Source organism: Cydia amplana, chromosome 13 (assembly GCF_948474715.1).
Source record: "Cydia amplana chromosome 13, ilCydAmpl1.1, whole genome shotgun sequence".
Classification (NCBI taxonomy): Eukaryota; Metazoa; Arthropoda; class Insecta; order Lepidoptera; family Tortricidae; genus Cydia; species Cydia amplana.
The window spans coordinates 12,783,286-12,804,597 of record NC_086081.1 but is presented as its reverse complement, the minus strand read 5'-3'; the positions used below and the strand labels follow the sequence as shown (position 1 = coordinate 12,804,597).

Sequence of the window (21,312 nt, the reverse complement as noted above, 5' to 3'; positions counted from 1 at the left end):
ATTAATTAAGTATTTCTCTAATTGTTTCCCAACTGCCATTAGCGGTCTCAATGAGCGGATTAACCGTAACGTCTCAAAACGCAGGGGTTTCGCTTTAGGAAGTGATTAAGGCATTCGTTTTTGGCCGAAGAGCATATCGCAGTGAGGCTGCAAGCTGCAGTCTTACATTCGACAACAGAGAGCCGAGTCGAGCGTACACCGCCCGCTCTGCCGCGTCAGACATTTCCCGCGCGCGGTTGAAAATTTTCCGAACGCGTTCTTTATTAAATTTAAAAAGTTAGTTTTGTTTTTAATTTACTTTTTTAATTGTGTCAGTGGCGATAGATTACAGTTTTATGAAAAGTGAGAAACGCTAAGTGTGTGCAAAATGGTGTTAAGTGTGAGGTAAGTGGAGTATGAAATTTTACTAACAATACTAACATACATGCATTTGATGTTGTTTTTTAAATGTAAATTATAAGATTTATAAGGGCTAGAATAGTAGATACTTAATTATGAACTACTATTTATAACATATGAACATTTAAATAACTAACAAACATTTTCATATTTCTGGAGTTAGAATAATGTACCTAATTCATTATTAAAGTTCTCTAAAGATATTTTAACGGACTAATAAACAATGTGATAAAACCTGGCAATATACAGGGTGTCCCAAGAAGTAGTGATATACTGAAGCTGGGAGGTAGAGGACCTAGAGGGCTATCTGAATCACCCCCATGTATGTTCCGCGATTTTTCGTATTTTCGGAGTTATGATTTTTTTTAATTTTTCACCTATCGCCGAGTACGATGAGATTTTTATTTATGGTGACGTGAATTATTGCGGTAGATGCTTGATTTTTTTTGTGTGCTAAGCTGATAGATAGGCCAATTCAGTATGGTAACATATTTACTATCGTTAGATCTCTGAATGGACTTAAAAAAAATTTAATGCCAAGAAAGATAAAATTACCCAGTATGTTTTATTTTTCTAAGCGTCCTTGAAGTTGTGAACATACTGGGTAATTTTATCTTTCATCATGAATTACCTACCTACATTTAATATAGTATGGCAGACACTTTGTAGTTCCGTTGCTCCGGTTACGCCCGGAATGTAATGGATCAAGTGAGCAAGTGACATATTTTAACTGACTTCCAACAAGAAGAAAGACTAAAATCTTTTACTCTGATCAAGTAACAGATTTTCGTCTATATGATACAAACCTACGAAACAAATGATACGAAATCTATAGGATACGAACACGCAAACTGTTAGATGCGTTCAAGCCTCACCTGGTTTCGAATAAAATGCAAAAAGGGCAATCCGGTATTTTGTCAGATTAAAGGTTAAGAGCATTTTCTGTAGGTCGTACGTAATTCCTTGTCGAAGTTTCTTGAAACTTCTAAATAAAATTACTTGACTTCTGAAAAAAAAAACTGCATCCGCACACCTGAAAATAAATTCAAAGGTGTACATATTTATGCACATGACTGTATTAGCTGTCATTGGAACAATTACCTTATATCTATCCTTTCACTCATGAAACTAGCCAGCAGTTGATGATGAAGATGTAGGTACCTATGTGATCTAGATATACTTATAGTTTGTCAAAGGACTGTCGCATTTCAAACATATAGAGAGAGAATCATACTATCTTTGTCTTACACTAGAACTAGCATCCAAAAGGAAAGGATGAGTATAGTTTTTTGTTCTTATTTACTGACAAATTGGTATGACCATCTATAATATTGAGACGTCGCTTAAGAAACTTCCTGCCTTGCACAACTAACTGTTGAATGAACGGTCGCTCACGGTATTTCCGGACCGATAGAAACTTCAAACCTTCAAGAAACGAGCGTACCTTATAGGCCGACAACGCACTTGCAACCCTTCTGCTGGTGCATGTGTCCATGGGCGCCGGTAATTGCGTTCCATCAAGTGATTCGTCTGCTCGTTTGCCTCCTACGTTATAAAAAAGTGATAGCTCCTTAAAACATAAAAACGAACACTGTGATAAGATGGTGATCGTACTGATGACATGCTGAAACTTTTTCATTAAAGATCTACGAAACTAGGAAAAGTGTTTATCGAAAGTAATTATCTGTTCCAACCGAATCGAAAATCTTAAAAAGAAAGGCCAGGTCAAGAATAAATACATTAGATACGTACCCTAAATTAAGCTATACAAACAAAAATTGGAAATCACTGATAGATATTCAAATACAATGGAAAGTGTTACATTTCTAGCTCTAAACATTTCTTTGAAACCATTCTGATTAACTGTTATTATTCTGTCTACAAAACCAAATATCTTACCACAAACAATCAATGAATGATTCACCACACGAAAAAGAATTCAAAAACTAGTTTCGCGGCCCCGCCACGGTTGATTGCCGTAAAAAGCATTTACCCTCACTTCCGATCCTCTGAGATTACGCCGAATTTGCGTGGCGACTGGCGACCTCAGAGATTTATAAACTCATTTATTGTGTATAGAGTTGGACGGATTGACTATGCTTGTCAAATAGTAATTCATATTGAAAAGGGAATATAGGTTAATGAAAGTGTTGCGATGACAGCTAACCAAAGCTAAAAGCCCGACCAGGAATTTCATACTGTACTGTCACTAATTTCAGTAATTGTCACTAATTGTTTCACTAATTGTCAGGACTAATTTTTTCATACTATACTGTACTGTCACCCTATACTGTGAGAATAACAGCGCCCTCTTGACAATGATCATATATTACTTACTGGTCACGCTTTAACTGATATGATTCCAACATAGATGGTTATTTATTTATTTAATCGTATGGCATATTTTTAGTCGTCTATAGGCTTATGGTTAAACCCTGCATCCATTGGATAACGTCGCCGTCAAGGGTGAACAAGTCTGCTGGATCTCCGTCGTATTTACGTAGCGCGCAGTCTCGAATGATATGCGCGACATCCTGCTCCGCAGCACCGCACCCAGCCGCATTTGTGCAGGAACATAGATGGTAGGATCCTAATAGATGTGGTATACGCGTGCATCCGTGAGGGACAAAACATACGCAATGCGACACTATGATTGGTCGAATTTATTTGTTGCCCACCATAATTATGGGATCATGATTAATGATTTGGCTACGGTCCCAAAGTCTGCAAGTTGCTTGCTTTACGCCGACGACCTGAAAGTTTTCCATGGTGTGCACTTGTAGTTCCGCAGTGACTTGGCGTATACTGTTATGCTGTGTAATTTATTTGAATAATAAAATAAAAAAATAATCCATACTAATTTACGGTGGGAAATAAAAATAAGTTTTTGGCCAAAATTTAATTTTTGGTACAAGCTTTTATCGCTGACTGTACTTTTCTTACGACAGACAACTAATACTCATCGACACAATTCTAAAAACCCCTAACACAATTAGGTTGCGTTGTTTCATCACAGAGTTCCTATGGCCACCTCCTGTCTCCATCATCAGATCAGTTCGACAGTACCATATTATTGTATTGTCATCAGAACTACATACAGCTGCCAATTTTCATGACGCTACGATCCTTGGAAGATGGTTAAATTAGTTACCTTAGATTCCATTACATAGTTACATACAGGTCGACCTAATAAAAGCTTGTTAAAAAAAAAGTGAGACTGCGACAAGCAATAACAATAATAGCGCTTTCGCTGCAACTTCTTCTGAAATATAGGTACATAAGACAATTTCCCCCCACCGTTTTGTCATTTTCCCCCACCCTTCATGCCTGATCCAGTTAAAATACTAGATTCATGGATTCCAATTATCATTCTAATATCGGTTAGATGTAAGTGTCAGTGCAAGTTCGAATTGGCCTGAGAATTGCCCGCTCTTGTCAAAGCGTGCTACTGTTACAGTATAATAGAGATGAGGTGCGAATGCGAAGAGCCCGCGATGTCACCCGACGCGTGGTGTAACGGCGCGCACGCACCGGTGCGCACACGCACCGGATTAGCGAATGCCAAATATATGGGTGAATGTGTAAGGACATATGAATGACAAGGAAATGGACAAGCAAATGCGTACAAATAATTGTCAGATTTAGTTATAATTATAACATAATTTTAGCATTAATTTGGACTAAAATAACCAAATCCACAAGCTGCTTTTTAGGGTTCCGTACCCAAAGGGTAAAAAACGGGACCCTATTACTAAGACTTCGCTGTCCGTCCGTCCGTCCGTCCGTCTGTCACCAGGCTGTGTCTCTGTTGCCGCTATAACAACAAATACTAAAAATAAAATAAAATAAATATTTGAGGGGGGCTCCCATACAACAAACACGATTTTTTTGCTCTATTTTTTGTTGATGGTGCGGATCCCTCCGTGCGCGAGTCCGACTCGCACTTGGCCGGTTTTTAAAGTACCTCAAACTGTCTCTTGGGAAATCATCAACAGGGCCAAAGGAAAACACGTCACAACTCATAAATTGATTTCTGTATCATACATGTGACAAGGTACGAAATGATACAGAAATGATTCCTATTTGTGCCTGTAAATTCCTTGACTGTGCCCACAACTCAGTTCGCCATTGAATCTCGCCGCCCATAACAACTGTGTCGGAACCGAACGTTTATGCGTAAGTAAATCATGTAATCGTACTGCGCGCGAGGCGCAGACATCAACGCGTGCGCAGCTTTAGTGTACCGTTATAGTTTTTGAGAATGACGTCTTGTAGGGAAAGTACTGATGGATGAAAAAAAGGGAAACATGTATTTTAACGGCATACGTAAGTAGGTACTTTGAATTTTGTTATCCATATATTATTACTCGTGGACGCGAAAACAACTCTGTCTGTCTGTTACCTTTTAAACGCTAATATCCCTGAACTATTTCAGGTTGATAGATTTTTCCCTTTAACCTAAAAAGCTAAAAATGTCATTTGTTTTTATTACTCGAATCAAGAGTGATAGTAATTCTGAGTTTCTGAGTACGAAAATCCCAAAAAAACTTCGAGGACTTACCTACCGCAAACATAGGTAATCGAAATGTCGGTATTTGTGTCTCTTTTGCTCTTGCATGATTACAGCGGGAGAGACCGATATTTTGATGATGATGGCAAAAAAAAAACAATAAATAAGCTTGTTGCAAAAGCCCGCGTGTCACTGGATGGACGGGTAACGGCTCCAACTCCGCCGATCACGATACCGAGCGATTATAACTGAGCTAACGATTCGGAATCGGGCACAATCGGTTACAATCGGTTACAATCGGTTACGTTCGGTTACGACTAATTGTGACCGCGGTCACGCCCGGTCAGAGTTCAGATATGGCCGATATTTGGAGCATTGCAATTTTAGGTAGGCCTGCCCTGCGATAGGTTGTTGATAGTTCTAAAGTCAGTCAACATGTGCACGACTTTAAATAAATACGTCATTCGTGGATTTAACGGACCGTAAACTTTTGACCGGTTATTTTGATAAAAATAAGTTTTGTGTCAATTTTACAAAATAGTTAATTTGAAATATTGGTTTATAAATATTATTACGTATACCACCGTGTGTGGTAAATATATTATATATTTTATTGATAATCTAAAGGATGGTTTGGAAAATTACAATAAAATTTGACGCTGCGTTTTTGTCATACATTATTCTTCGTGATTTAAGCACCATGTATAATTTTATACCGGTATAATATTCTTATCAGCGATGTGTTAAAGTAAAAATAAAACATTTATACATAAAAAATACTCCAAGAATGCTTGACGTTAGTTTATTCAGGTAAATATTTAACACCAACAGAAGATCTCCAATCTCCTTCGACGCACTTAATAATATCTCATGGACATCTCTCGGTTTGATGCCTGAAAAAGCGTTAATTTATGCATCAGTAATAGGCACGGCTATGACGCCTTTATGACACCTCCATTCATCTATGATTAACGGCTACTAAGCTAACAACTGTTTTGTGTCGGCCAGTCATTAATGCAACACTTTCCGGCGTACGGCCTGTTCTAAACTTCTATTGTTACTAGGTCTTAGTGCAAAGGTAGGTTAGGTTAGGTGCCGTTTGATAATAACTTTACTATTAGCTTATTGAATGTTTAAAAGTCCGTCTTCATGATATTGTAATGCCCGTTAAATGTACATTAGTGGACTAAATTGGAGGCGTAAAACGTGCAGACATAGAAAAGGGCTCTTAGCCTTGGCTTAACATGTGGTTGACATATTTCACTTTACTGTTTAACTTTTGCATTAAACAATTAATAAACAAATCACCTAAGCGCAAGTATTGTTTGAGAAAAAAAAAGATGTAGGTATACCTGTTGATCGTTTCTCCCGTGGATATCGTCATACTTAAGACTTATAATTATTTTATTCGGCAAATATCATTGAGAATCAAAGTTCGGCTAACTTAAAAGTTGAGCATTCCCTGGCCCGTGAGGCAGGTGGAGCATTGGTATCTAAGTTCGGTATACTGTAGTGATGTACCGACTATTGATTTGGCCGACTAGTCGCGGCCGACTAGTCGGCTAGTCGGCCAGATCATTAGTTTCGTCTAAGTTCGGTTCAGATGCACTTAAAAAACAATAGTTTTACCCCTTTCGTCGCGCCATTCATCATATTATAGTAACGCTAAAAATAAAAAATAAATCCTAAGGCTATATTTCATGCGGCAACTAGACAATCTGGCATAAGAAAGCGACCACAAGGTCAGTAATTCAAACAAATGGAATTTGGGTAAAATATGTGAAAAGCTTATGGTAAATACGTGCTGTTTATTTCTTTTTGCCCTGTTTTCTGTCTCTTATAAAGTGCCGACTAATCGGCCATTTTTGCCGACTAGTCGCCGACTAATCGCCGACTACAAATGAGGCCGGATAGTCCGATTAGTCGGTACATCCCTAGTGAACTGCCAACTGATGTAAATGTAATTGAGACAAACCACTGTCTACGCAGACCAATGATTCGCTGTTGCGCCTCCAATAATCAATTTCTCGAATAAAGGATACTCGGGTACGCTCCGGCGGCCAAAGGTTGCCGACCCCAGGGATTAAAGTTAAATTTAAAATTTTAATTATTCTAGATAATGTAAATAACTGTTGGTGTTTTCTGCAATTATTTTTTTACTGAATACCTATACGCTGAGCGGCTCGGGATTGAACTGTTTGTGAATTCCATTGTTTTAAAAGTAACCTTTGGATAGTGTGGTGGTCATTTGCATAATTGAAAGATGACTAGAGACTTTAAAAAGTGATCTTACTAAATTATAGTCATAACAACGTAATTTACTATGTCTATAATCTTCAGAGATGGGACAGATTGGCATCATTGCTCGCAATAATGTGGACATGACTCCAAATTTGATTAAATAATTAATTTTTTACCTGAGATTTAATTTTGTTTTCTATTCAATAGCACTTAAATATATTTTTGATATAAAAATGAGTACCTACACAAAATCTGGAAAACATACTGATTATTTATTTAATAAATTTACATTATAAGAAATATTTGTGTTATTTATTGATTAGGAATCAAAATTAAACCTCAGGTAAGAAATTAATTAAATGATTAATTATTTAATAAATTTTGGAGTCATGTCCACATTATCGCGAGCAATGACGCAAATTTGTCCGATCTCTGGTAAGGACGACGCTTCGCCAAACTGACCAACGTAAATATAAACATTACTGGTTCTAAATGTTGGTGGGAACCATGGTTTTAGGCACGAGTGCCATAATGAGCTTGTCATCGTTGTTCAAATGGTTGTTCATGGTTTGATTCGGATCACCGGAGGCCCGTCGGTGGGAAATTGAATACTAAGGGCTACTTGCGCCACCCGGGGTTAACCAGTTAAACCTGGAGTTACCATGGTTACCAGTACAATTTGACACTTGGTTAACGGTTTAACCGGTTCACCCCGGGTTAGTGGTGCAAGTGGCACTTAGAAGCAATTAAAGATCCAAAATTTATACTAAATGACATGCTAAGGTGTGAGGTGCCTTGTTGTCATAGACAATTTTGGATACTTTACATTACATATAAGCTAAAACAATGTCAATTTTGATTACCTACAATACCTACATACAGACTCATATCGGATCCAGTTAGAAATACTTTAATAAGTGCACTTTTATCGAGTCAAATTCAACACTATTAGGTTAGGTTAAGGGGCCCACAGATTACCAGTTCGCCGGACGATATCAACCTGTCAGATATTCGGAGCTGTCACCTTTTGCGTTTAACTGCCAGGCGAACTGGTAATCTGTGGGCCCCTTTAGGTTAGGTGAGGTTAACTGGTAGTTAAGTATCTTTAAGGATCGGTTGCGCCAAACCGTCTATCACCGCTAAATCGTTCGCAAAATTATTATTGTATGGGAAGTTTCATAGTTCACTGCTGATTGTCATCGACCAGTCCGTCAAATGGGCTTGTTGCAACTGGCCCTAAACGGTTAACTATAATTATTTCTTATGTCAACACAATGAGACATCGATCGTACGAGTTAAACAAAACATACCAACAGTTGGCAAATTTTGTGATCTTGTAACAAAAACTTGCGATATCACGAGCTGCCACAAAACAATGTGGAATGGCGCTCGAGTAGGCAAGTAATTAATAAACGCGGAAACGGATGGTTCACCATTACAACCGTTAATCGGCATGACGAAGGGTCCATTCTTCACACCAGCATCTAACGGCGTCCGCTGCGGGCGGAAAAATTCAATCTGTTTTACAATTAACACGTCTCGGCCTTGACCATATAGTCTTTTTATATAGCCTCTCTGTCGCACTTATAAATTCGTACGTAAGTGTGACAGAAAGGCAGCACGTCGAACGTGGTTTGCGGTAGGCCCTCAGATGTTAAGATATTGATGATGTGCCTTTGCCGGTAATAAAATTTGAGGAAAATGCTTTCTGAAAGTTCTGAAACTTGAAATATTCCTGGATAATTTGGGGGAATTGAACTTGTTGCTAATGACACACGCGTCTATTGACTCCAGTATACCACACAAGAATTTAATGTGAACATCTCGCCACAAAGCACAAACAAACAAAGCGCAACATAATGATAAGTTAGATTTGTATTCTGCTCAGTTAGAAAATAGTCAATTACAATATGAAACCGACACACAGACTTTAAAATTAAAAATTCAGAGTTTGGAGGATTCAATACAATCCCTAGAAACAATAAATGACAGTTCTAAAAAGGTGATTAATGAATATTCTTTGGCCATGGATGACTTAATATCCCAGATTAAGCTTAATTCAGAGCGGTTTGAGTCACTGACCAATGCCCAGTCATGTGTTTGTAAGCAAGTGACTGAACATTTGTCGACCAGTGTACTCGACCCAAGCCTGTGTGACGGTTTACCACACGAGCAAATAAATGATAATAGCTCCTTCCACACTACACAACAAAGCACACCTAAACCTAATGTTATTATGTATTGTGATGAAATTGGAAGCAATATGGGCTCATTTTTAAACTTTTACCCAGGGACCGGAACCGGTTACCTTAACCGGGGTTTTTCATAGGGTTATTTTAGAAGTGGTTATAAAAACCCCTACCATAACGGTAACCGTCTGATAAGGTAACACTTTGATTCGGTAACCGTATCAGATCGAGTTAACCCCTGTTACCGGTAACCGAAATAAAAACCCCGTCTATGCTGTTACCTCATAATAAGGTTTTGAACCAGTTCAAACGATTGTAAACTTTACGCAGACTTAAATTCAACTTATTATTGAATAACCGTGGTTGGCATGGGCGGTCTATGAAGCCTCCAGCACAAACAAGTTTTTTTGCCGGTAACTTCGCTTATTGTCAATTCAAACAATATTGCACTTTGAGTCCTTAAGCTAAAATTGAAAACAAGTGAACGATTACAGTATTATTTTTAGAGCGACAGCCGCGGCGCAGCGCGGCCATTTCTTTGTTTATCTTTATACCTGTGTGTTCCTATTGTTTTTGTCAATTCTAGTTTAGAAATTTTTAGAAAAGGGGTTGCAAGTAAACAACATCCTATCCTAGTAATATCTGCTATTATTTAGACATATTTTATGCTACTTAGATTATTATTTTTATTTTCGGGTTCACACTTGATATGTACCTACAGATTAAAGACTGATTTAAAGAAAAATTTTCACCTAACTAGTAATTTTACTGGTACCTAGTTAGGTATAATTTATCTTAAGTGATTTAAAAAAAACACTTTGTGATAAAGATACATGCGCTAGCGGATTGTGGTAGATATTTTACCATTGTTAACAAATGACATATGTACTAGTTATTATGAGCTTATTTTATAATAAGCAATTAAAGTCTATTTTTTTATTCGGTAGACTAAAATGACATTTCATAGTATGAAATGAAATGACACATGATGTTCATACTACGAAATGTCATTTTAGTCTACCGAATAAAAAATAGACTTTAGTTTAAAATGTTTTCAGATGCGGTGAGTTGTATGAGCTAAGTCGTAATTTACCTTGTACCGCTTAATGCAGCGATCAGAAAATATATATCTATAGCAGTTATAAACTTATTTTAATACTACAAATCTTTCATTAATACCAGGGGGCTCAGCACGGTTCCATTTTTATCGACTATCACTATGCCCGTCACTTTCGCACTTACATACTTGTTAGAACGTGACAGGCATGGTGATAAACGATAAAAATGCGACCGTGCTACTAGGGCAGAATTCATTATACATATTCATTGGGTATCTATAACATTGGTAGGTGAAATAGTTTTGATTAAATTAAATAGATACATAATCATGATTTTATATTCTAAATAATATTCCTGGATTAAACATGTAGTATGGGTGCCGTATAGGCGTTACGTATAGATAGAAGTAAATTAGACAAGAAACTATTATGTTTCTTGACTAATTTATACCTGATTTTATGCAATAAAATCTTACAAATTTAATTTACTGCCGCATAGTCTTGGTATTGGACGATACCCGTATTTATTTTAATGTGATAACTAAATCATCAGGTACAATTCAGCTGCTCTGAACGGATGGTGGATAGCGAAACTCTTCAATGGCTGTGCCTAAATTAATGTAAAAAATAAAAAACCGGCCAAGTGCGAGTCTGACTCGCGCAGGAAGGGTTCCGCACCATTATGCAAAAACCAGCAAATAAATCACGTTTGTTGTATGGGAGCCCCACTTAGATATTTATTATATGCTGTTTTTAGTATTTGTTGTAATAGCAGCAACAGAAATTAATTATTTGTGAAGATTTCAACTGCCTAGCTATCACGGTTCATGAGATACAGCCTGGTGACAGACAGACGGATAGAGGAGTCTTAGTAATAGGGTCCCGTTTATACCCTTTGGGTACGGAACCCTGAAAAAGATGTTTTTAAAGGTAGGATAAGGAATGGCTTGATATGGTGTATTCCTATTTCTCCCCGCCGGGCACAGATGGGAATAGGCGCTTCATTTAAATCATTCCCATATGTCCCCGCCTCATGTATCGCGGCGATCACGTTGGGCAGGAACAAATGGGGAAAATACTCATGATTTTTTTCTGTTTTCGAATTATGTTTATAATTCGTTTTTTTTAGCATTAGAAAGAACTTGAAAGAAGGTAAGCGATTTTGACATGTCTTTTAATTGAAAAACACTTTTTAAAAACCATAACTATTACTTATGAAAGCAGAAGACTATAAAAGATCGTATTAGATTCATAATTGTTACATATTTACCGTAACTTATTTTTAAAATGTGCTTTTCAATTAAAAGAGACATCAAGATTGTTTACCTTATTTCTAATGCTAAAAAAAAACGAACTATAGTATGTGGTTTCAGTATCCGAGTTACTACCAAGACTTATGGTGTTTTTAAAAGCTCTTCTGATATTTAAAATTTGCATTTATTATTTAGACGGAAATTAACAGGTATATCGTTTGACACAACGCTTGCCGCACGTGTTTAGCAAATGCTGACAAAGAATTCACCACGCCACGACTTAATCCTATTGTTATTGCCAATGAGCAATAAATGACGGTCTCAAGTGCAAACACGCCTGCAACCTTCTGCAAATCTATTTAATTATAGTGATAAGCGTAGGACTCTTTTCTTACCTGCAGTAATTTACTATCTCATTCACTTTCCGTAGGTGTGAAAGAGATAGCATACGTAAGACCTCAAGGCTGGTAGGAATAATAAACAAAATACATACTTAATACGCAAAGAAATATACATTGAACCATCATAATTATAATTTCGCAGTTTACTTTCTATGTAGCTTCATTATAAAATTATCATCACCGTTTCGAAAGCTTCAAAAAATTCAAATCAATCCAACCATTGAAAAGAGGGGTGAAATTCATTTTACTATCTATATACATTGTACTACATATAATATGACGTATAATATGACCAAATAAATGCCATTTAACCTTGTTACCACTAACTCATGTATCTACAATTACATCAATTAGTCATGACACGGCAGAGTACTGATAACAATACTGTAGTGTAGTACAATAATAAGGCTTTATTGTTGTCACTATGACTCTCACCGCATTCTGCTTAATCCTAAATATCCTAATACAATAGAAAATACCACGACCTTTAAACATTCGGTGCACTTGCGTTGTATGTAGCGCGTGCCAGCGGAGCGCAGCGTTTCGATTTAAATACGCATGTTGCTTCGCCTGTGTAGGTATATTTATTATCTTCATGTTATTAGGTACTAGGAAGTGCAAATAATTGACTTCATACATGAAAGATATTTTGCAGATTTTGTTCAATAGTCACCTTCAACAACACGAGAGTAATCTAGAGCAGAGTTGGGCAAAAAATAACTTGAATAAGAATAAGAATAAAAACAGAAATTTCATTCTTATTCCAATCGATTTGAATAAGAATAATTCTTGCACTCGTTATTTTAGAATAAATAAAAAGTGAATAAATCATGACACTTTTATTTTAAATGAAAAAGACAAAACGGAATATTTATTCCAGATGTAGGATTATACTAAATAACGTTTTATTCAATTAGAATGTTATTCTGAATTAATTTACCTTTTGTAGTTACATACTCCTACTTTTAATTTTGTAAGTTTCTAAAATAAATAAAATAGATAAAACAAATAAAATAAATAAAAAAAAAACAAATAAATTATATTATTTACATCTATTTTATTAGTATTGCATTTTAGTTTTTATATAATATTATAAGTATTAGTTTAATTTTTAAGTAGGTTTATTTTAATTTTAGTTTAGGTTTTAAATTTTTAATTCATAATTTCATAGTTAGTTGTAATGTTTTTTTATTTTTACCTTTTAAGTTAAATAAATGAACTTTATCCTAATAAAATAAATAAGATAAATAAAATAAACAAAATAAATAAAATAAATAAAATAAATAAAATAAATAAAATAAATAAAATAAATAAAATAAATAAAATAAATAAAATAAATAAAATAAATAAAATAAATAAAATAAATAAAATAAATAAAATAAATAAAATAAATAAAATAAATAAAATAAATAAAATAAATAAAATAAATAAAATAAATAAAATAAATAAAATAAATAAAATAAATAAAATAAATAAAATAAATAAAATAAATAAAATAAATAAAATAAATAAAATAAATAAAATAAATAAAATAAATAAAATAAATAAAATAAATAAAATAAATAAAATAAATAAAATAAATAAAATAAATAAAATAAATAAAATAAATAAAATAAATAAAATAAATAAAATAAATAAAATAAATAAAATAAATAAAATAAATAAAATAAATAAAATAAATAAAATAAATAAAATAAATAAAATAAATAAAATAAATAAAATAAATAAAATAAATAAAATAAATAAAATAAATAAAATAAATAAAATAAATAAAATAAATAAAATAAATAAAATAAATAAAATAAATAAAATAAATAAAATAAATAAAATAAATAAAATAAATAAAATAAATAAAATAAATAAAATAAATAAAATAAATAAAATAAATAAAATAAATAAAATAAATAAAATAAATAAAATAAATAAAATAAATAAAATAAATAAAATAAATAGATAAAATAGATAAAATAGATAAAATATATAAAGTAAATAAAGTAAATAAAGTAAATAAAGTAAATAAAGTAAATAAAGTAAATAAAGTAAATAAAGTAAATAAAGTAAATAAAGTAAATAAAGTAAATAAAGTAAATAAAGTAAATAAAGTAAATAAAGTAAATAAAGTAAATAAAGTAAATAAAGTAAATAAAGTAAATAAAGTAAATAAAGTAAATAAAGTAAATAAAGTAAATAAAGTAAATAAAGTAAATCAAATACATAAAATAAAAAATAAAAAAAAATAAACAAAATAAATAAAATAATCAAAATAAATTATATAAATAAAATTAACAAAATTAATGACAAATAAAATAAGTAAAATAAACAAAATAAAAAAATAGACAAAGTAAGTAAAATAAACAAAAACATTAAAATAAACAAAAACATTAAAATAAGCAAAATTAAAAAAAAAAGTACAAAAATAACAAAATAAACTATTAGTTCTATTAATAAATTAACTTTTTCTTTTAGTAGGTATTTGACTGACGGCACATCACTAAATACGAATGTAGCAAACCAATAAGCAACCGATAATAAAGGTTACCATAACTGAATAAAAACCGGTTAAAAACCCCTAACAAAAACCCTAACGCGATGGGGTTTTGAGATTAACTCGGTTAAAGGTTAAGGTTACCGTTTCAATAAGCTTACCGTTACAATCAGGTAACAGTATGATAGGGTTACCGAATGATACGGTAACCGAATTGATTGGGTTACCGAATGGATAGGATTAAGCGTAAAGAGGGGTTTTCCGGTCCTTGCTTTTACCTAAAGGGACTTAGTACAATCAGCAATTGTCTGCCTCATAGTAGTTTTGAAAATATCTTAAGACAAATTTTAAATGACAGTAATATTAATTCTAAGACAACACTGCTTATTCTTATGGGGAATAGGGGTAATGTGAACAAAAGTAATTTAATTAAATACTTTGAACAGTTAAACTCACTGGCAGTACATGAAATTATTTTTTTCACATTCCCCTATTGTGAGCAAATGTCAGAGGCAGAAAATACCACTAGACATAAGTTAAATATATCTCTATATAATCTTTGTACATATAGTAGTAAGTTTAGGATAATTGACACTAACAATTTTGTTAGTAAATACCATATGCCTATGATGTTTTTGACTAAAGGCAAGTATTGCCTTTCAAATTATTACAAAAGACAAATAGCTTTATCGCTATCCTATTTACTTGACATTTCTGCCAAGAATTTGGCAGTCAATTCTGCTCCTATTGAGCAGCCCAGTATGAACATGGAATTGGTTCCAGTCATAACCAATGATTTAAACTAGCTGTTAAGACAAAAGATTCTGTCTCTGGCAATTTAGTTTTAAATAAATATAATGAAAAATACTGCAAACATGGAAAGTATATCCACCTGGTGCATCAAAATATTCAATGTATTAGAGGTAAAGATTTACAGATTGAACTTTTTTTGAATGATTTTAATATTGATATTTTATGTATTACTGAACATTGGTTAAATAATAATGAATTAATGCCTCAATTTAATAATCACCAGGCGGGAAGTTCGTTCACCAGACTTAGTTCCATACATGGTGGGTCATTAATTATATTAAATAGTCAGTTAAAATTTAAGGAACGTAAGGACATTGTATCCATGTCTGTTGAACGGACTATAGAACTAAGTGCAGTAGAATTGGAGCAATTTATTGTTGTCTGTGTGTATAGGCCGCCATTAAGTAATTTTGAACTATTTGAAAGCATAATGGAATCTGCCCTACTTAAAATATCATCTTCTAGTAAGAAATTGCTTATATGCGGCGACTTTAATGTAAATATTTTGGAAAATTCAACAATGTCTTGTAGATTATTGAATCTTTTCAAATCTTGTAATCTCAACCACATGTTTATGGAGCCCACTAGAGTGACTGCTACTAGTGCAACCTGTATTGATAATATTTTCACTGATATTTTTCCTATTACTAAAAAAGTTATCAGCAATTTAGAATCAGACCACTTAGGTCAATTAATGGTATTTGAGGCATTAAGGAAAAATACTATGAGAAAACAAATAACTTTTGTACCAGTAACCTCGGACCGCGTGGAAAGAATGAAGCAAAGTTTAGTTCAGGCGCTACCCTTTTTGTCTTCCGATATGAGTCCTAATAGTATGTATAATTCATTCTTTCACACTTTTATGGAACATTATAATGCGATATTCACCTCAAAATCGGTCGTAGTTAATGGTGCATCAGTTTTTAGTGAGTGGGCTACTGCGGACTTACATCAACGAAGACGTGAACTGTATGCCTTGTATGAGGAACGGCGGTTTAATCAGAGTGATGAATTTAAAGAACATGTCAAGGAATATTCGAAGAAGTTTAAAGTAGATTGTCATATAGCTAAGCGAAATTATCTAAGTCAGAAAATAAAAAGTAGTTCCGACATTATTAAAGCAACCTGGAAAGTAATAAATGTGGAGACTGGTCGCTCGAAACACACAATTAAAGAACTTAAACTAAATATTGATAACAAAATTATAGATTCCAATTTAGAAGTAGCTACAGAATTTGAAAAATTTTTCACCGAGGTACCAGTATCCACAACTAAGGATTTAAATTCATCACCCTCATCTGCTGTTACATTATTAAAACATAACGCTCCAGAATGTTGTGGAGACCTTCATTTTGAACATGTTTCTACCTCAGATGTAATAAAGGCGTTTAAATCAATTAATGTCAAAAAAACTAATGACCTCTGGGGAGTCTCTGTCCATGCTGTCAAATCCTTAGTAGAAATTGTAGCGCCTGACTTGGTAGTTATATTTAACAACAGTGTTGATTGCGGCGAGTTTCCTGATCTAATGAAACATAGTAAAGTAACTCCTTTATTTAAGTCTGGTAGCAGCTCTGACCCCACTAACTTTAGACCGATATCTGTGCTACCAACATTTAGCAAGATTTTTGAAAAATTAGTTCTTTCTCAATTAGTACGACATTTTAACGTTAATAATTTAATGCATAATAAGCAGTTTGGTTTTACACGGGGTCGCTCAACAACCGATGCTGGTGTTGAGCTAATTAAGCATATTTTCGATGCCTGGGAGGAGTCACGAGATGCTTTAGGTATCTTCTGTGATTTGTCTAAGGCCTTCGACTGCGTTTGTCATGAAACATTAATCAGGAAACTTCATTATTATGGAGTTAGAGGATCGGCACTGAATTTACTTAAGTCCTACTTAAATGGTAGAATACAAAGGGTCGATGTGAGTGGACAGCGATCACCGGGGTCATTGGTCTCTATGGGTGTACCGCAGGGGTCAATATTGGGGCCTTTCCTGTTCCTTATCTACATAAATGACTTGCCATTCCTTGTAAAGACCCACCATGATATAGTATTGTTTGCAGACGACACCTCACTTATTTTCAAAGTCAAACGACAGCAACAAGCTTACAGTGATGTAAACGATGCTATTTCAAAAGTAGTAAATTGGTTCAATGTTAATAATTTATTGTTAAATGAGAAAAAGACTAAATGTATTAAGTTTGTCACTAGTAGTAACGTTAGGCATGTGCAAACAAGTGTCATTGTGAAGGATGAGGAATTGGAATTAGTTGATAGTACAGTTTTTCTTGGTATAACTTTAGATTCTAAACTCCAGTGGGGTCCCCATATTGATACTCTTTCGAATAGACTGAGTTCTGCAGCTTTTGCAGTGAGCAAAATCCGTCAGTTAACTGATGTGAAAACAGCTCGATTAGTATATTTTAGTTACTTCCATAGCATTATGGCATATGGTATTTTACTGTGGGGTGGTGCTTCAGAGATAAATACCATTTTTGTTCTGCAGAAGAGGGCTATTCGAGCAATATACAAAATGAACCATAGAGATTCACTTAGAGATAAATTTAAGGAAATTGACATAATGACAGTGCACTGTCAATACATTTATGAGAATATTCTGTATGTACATAAAAACATTGTAAATTTTAGAAAAAATTGTGAAATTCATAATATTAATACTAGAAATAAACATAAGCTCGCAGTGCCCTTCACTCGGCTCCATAAAATTAAAAAATCATTCATGGGTAATTGTGTGAGATTTTATAACAAACTTCCAAACCATATTACTGAATTATCTATTAATAAATTTAAGAATTATGCAAAGCGTAAACTTATTTCTAAAGCGTATTATACCACACAAGACTACATGAATGATTTAACAACGTGGGATTAATTGTTATTCGAAATGATTATTTTTTTAGGTATGATTGATTAATGATGAGGAAATTGATATTCCGATGGACATACTTCTTTTGTGTTTTTTATTTATTTATTTGACATTTAGATTTTATTCTAGAAACATTCTAGACTAGTGTTTTTTATACAGTTTTTTTTCATGTTTGACGATCCTTTTGTGAAATTCTTAATTTAATTTGTGTTTAATTTGATTTGTATAATAATCCAATATTCTTATGGAATAATAACATCAATAAATTGCTCTGATAATTAGCTTAAGATAATTTATAAGTATGTTACGATTCATAAGTGCTTGTTGCTAGGCCTACATGAATAAAGTATATTTTGACTATTGACATACATTCAGCAGCAGAAGTTGCTAAGCGGGCGAGGTGTTCAAAATTACCTTGACGCGCTCTTATTCTCTTAACAATAAAGTCGCGTCAAGATCATTTTGAACACCTCGCCCGCTTAGTAACTATGTATTGCTGCTGACTGTACAACTTTAACCTCAAATACCACGACGGCACGTGGTTGAACAATGACGGCAATCGTAGTACACATTGATTCCATTCCGCGCCCTGTCATTATCCCTTGGTTTTTTGACCTCCGTGTATTCCCGAAGCAAAGCAGTCGAACGTTTAGGCAACCATGCGTAACGCCCTAACGTCTCGGTCTCCGATAATTTGCTTACGATTTGGACTTGTAAATTCTCCAATAACTAACTTATCATCTTGTAAAAACAGATCACATTATGATGGTCAGACAATAGAGACCCCCTATTGTTTCCCAAATAGTTTGAAGTCATAAATGTCATAATGTATTGTTTGTCCGAATTTTCGTTAGTCATAATTGCTCTGGTTCAGAAACGCGTCACTTTTCAGGATTGCTATAAAACAAACCTAACCTAACCTAACCCATCTATAGTATAACCTGACGAAAATCCTGAAAAATTAACGGTTTCAGTTTTATGACTAATGATAAAATGACAAACAATACATTATGACTTACTTTATGGGAAACAACGGGACCCATGGTCAGTGATGTCGCAACATTGCATATCGTCAGGTGACAACCAAAACTCACTTTTAACTATTACAAGTTAAGAGCCACAGTGGACGGTTCGCTAGTACCAGGTTAATTTTTGTTTAATTACTTGTAAATAGTGAGTTTTGATAGTCACCATTCCATTGTCACCAGAGCGACATGTTTATTTATATTATTACTCATAGTTTATTTATATTTATGTCAGTTGCAATGGTGTGCCGCAAAATAAATCTTAAAATCTCGTCTATACATCTCGATCATATTTCGACACATTGATTTCAAAAATAGTTTGACATATCTAGAGTTTGGCTCTTTTTTGGAGGCTCTAAGAATAATCAGCATGCGAACTTATACTGGTTTAAACTGAACGCGTAGTTCGCCTGCGGTTGGAACTATCTTGCAATTATACCCAGAAGCTCCGATATTGAACCTGACCGAATAATTCCATTCCTGGCGATTTCTTTGGATACAATATAAAAGGAATCTTGATCCTTGTACCCTAAAGTCCATTTCTGAAACAACATTACGTAAACGTACAATATCAAACAGAGCTTACTAGAGTACGAAACCTAGATGAAACCCTACATAAACGCTCTTATAAATTTAGGAATAAGGTAGATTTTTGGCAAACCGATAATAATTTCATCCCAACTAATAAAATGATAACACTGACACGATTGCAGGGTGAGTACGTTAACTTATAAATGAGTGTACGTACCTAATGTCGGTATTTTGCTGAACTGTATTTGAATCAATATTTGTTGTTCCAGGTGGCTCGTGATTTGCAGTGTTCTTCTAGTCATGAGAGTGAGTATCTTAATGTTTACTCACGTACCACGTACCTGATGTATTAAATCAATTGAATAAAACATTTGTCCCAAAGTTTCAACCTATTTAGAAAGTAAAAGTTGATAATTCTGGACATTTAATCTTACATTATGATATTTAATTGGCCCTATTTTTGGGTGGAGAACGGACACCGGCACCCCAGATCAGGAAGCTTTTTACGATGCAGACCAGCTATCATGGTCGCATTTTTATCACCTGTCATGCTATGCGTCACTTTCGCACTTATATATTTGTTAGAACGTGACAGGGTGACAAATGACAAAGAGCCGGCCATCTTAACTCCGGTGTAACCAAGGTGTAAATTCTAAAAGAGTGAAATTCCAAGGAAAAGTCGTCTTTTGGTGTGTTGAAAAGTTTTCCTCTGCTGGACGTCGCTCCCCATTGCAATGTAGCAGCCCCTGAAAATTTGTATTACTTAACACGTCTTTGTACCTACAGCAAGCTGACTGCGCGGTGCCTCACGAAGACTCTTCAGAGGCCTCGACGGAGGTCTCCGTGGTGTCTGTCAGCTCATCCAGCTCCACCGAAGTACACGAAGGGTCCGGGGATGACCCTCTAGAGCTCTCAGTTACGTCTGTTGCAAAGGTACGTGAATTGAAGGATGATGAACTCTTTAAGTACTAATTCTAATTTCTCATTCAGTTAATGATGATGATGTATTCCTGTTATCCCTTATTAGAATATCTAATATCTAAACTAAAGGATAATATAATTCTCAATAAAACAGATGTTACAATTATCTGTTTTTCTTTTCCAGAATGAGACGAGAGAAGCCCTCAAGACGGATGGTAGCGAACAAGATCCTGTAAGTTCATATTTACCTGTCATATATTTTCGGATATTTAATCTACACAGATCGACCTAGTTCCAAACTAAGTAAAGCTTGTTCTATGAGTACTTACTAGGCGACGATATAAAAAACAAAGGTACTTAAATAGATAAAATATATTCGAGTATACCTACTCAGCATATATTACGTCATGTTTAATGTTTACAATTTGCTTATGTGCAATGCGAAATTAATTTGGTTTCTAGATGTATCCTTCATTTGTTTTCATTAATCCAAAAAGCAGTTTACAATTATACATAATGACTACTGTATATTTGTACTTTTATTTGTTACAACTGTTACAAGTTACTGTACATGTAACATGCTTAGATAG

General features: G+C 34.0%; 1 protein-coding gene across 1 annotated transcript in view; it reads left to right on the top strand.

Moving 5' to 3' along the window:
• Window positions 1–10: 10 nt before the first annotated feature.
• Window positions 11–21,312, top strand: part of LOC134653607 (uncharacterized) — a 43,878-nt gene continuing 22,576 nt past the window's right edge. Inside the window, exons 1-4 of the mRNA XM_063509006.1 lie at window positions 11–384; window positions 20,071–20,107; window positions 20,588–20,734; window positions 20,907–20,954. Coding sequence (XP_063365076.1) covers window positions 368–384; window positions 20,071–20,107; window positions 20,588–20,734; window positions 20,907–20,954 — 249 coding nt within the window. The 5' untranslated portion in view covers window positions 11–367. The remainder of the gene's footprint in view (window positions 385–20,070; window positions 20,108–20,587; window positions 20,735–20,906; window positions 20,955–21,312) is intronic.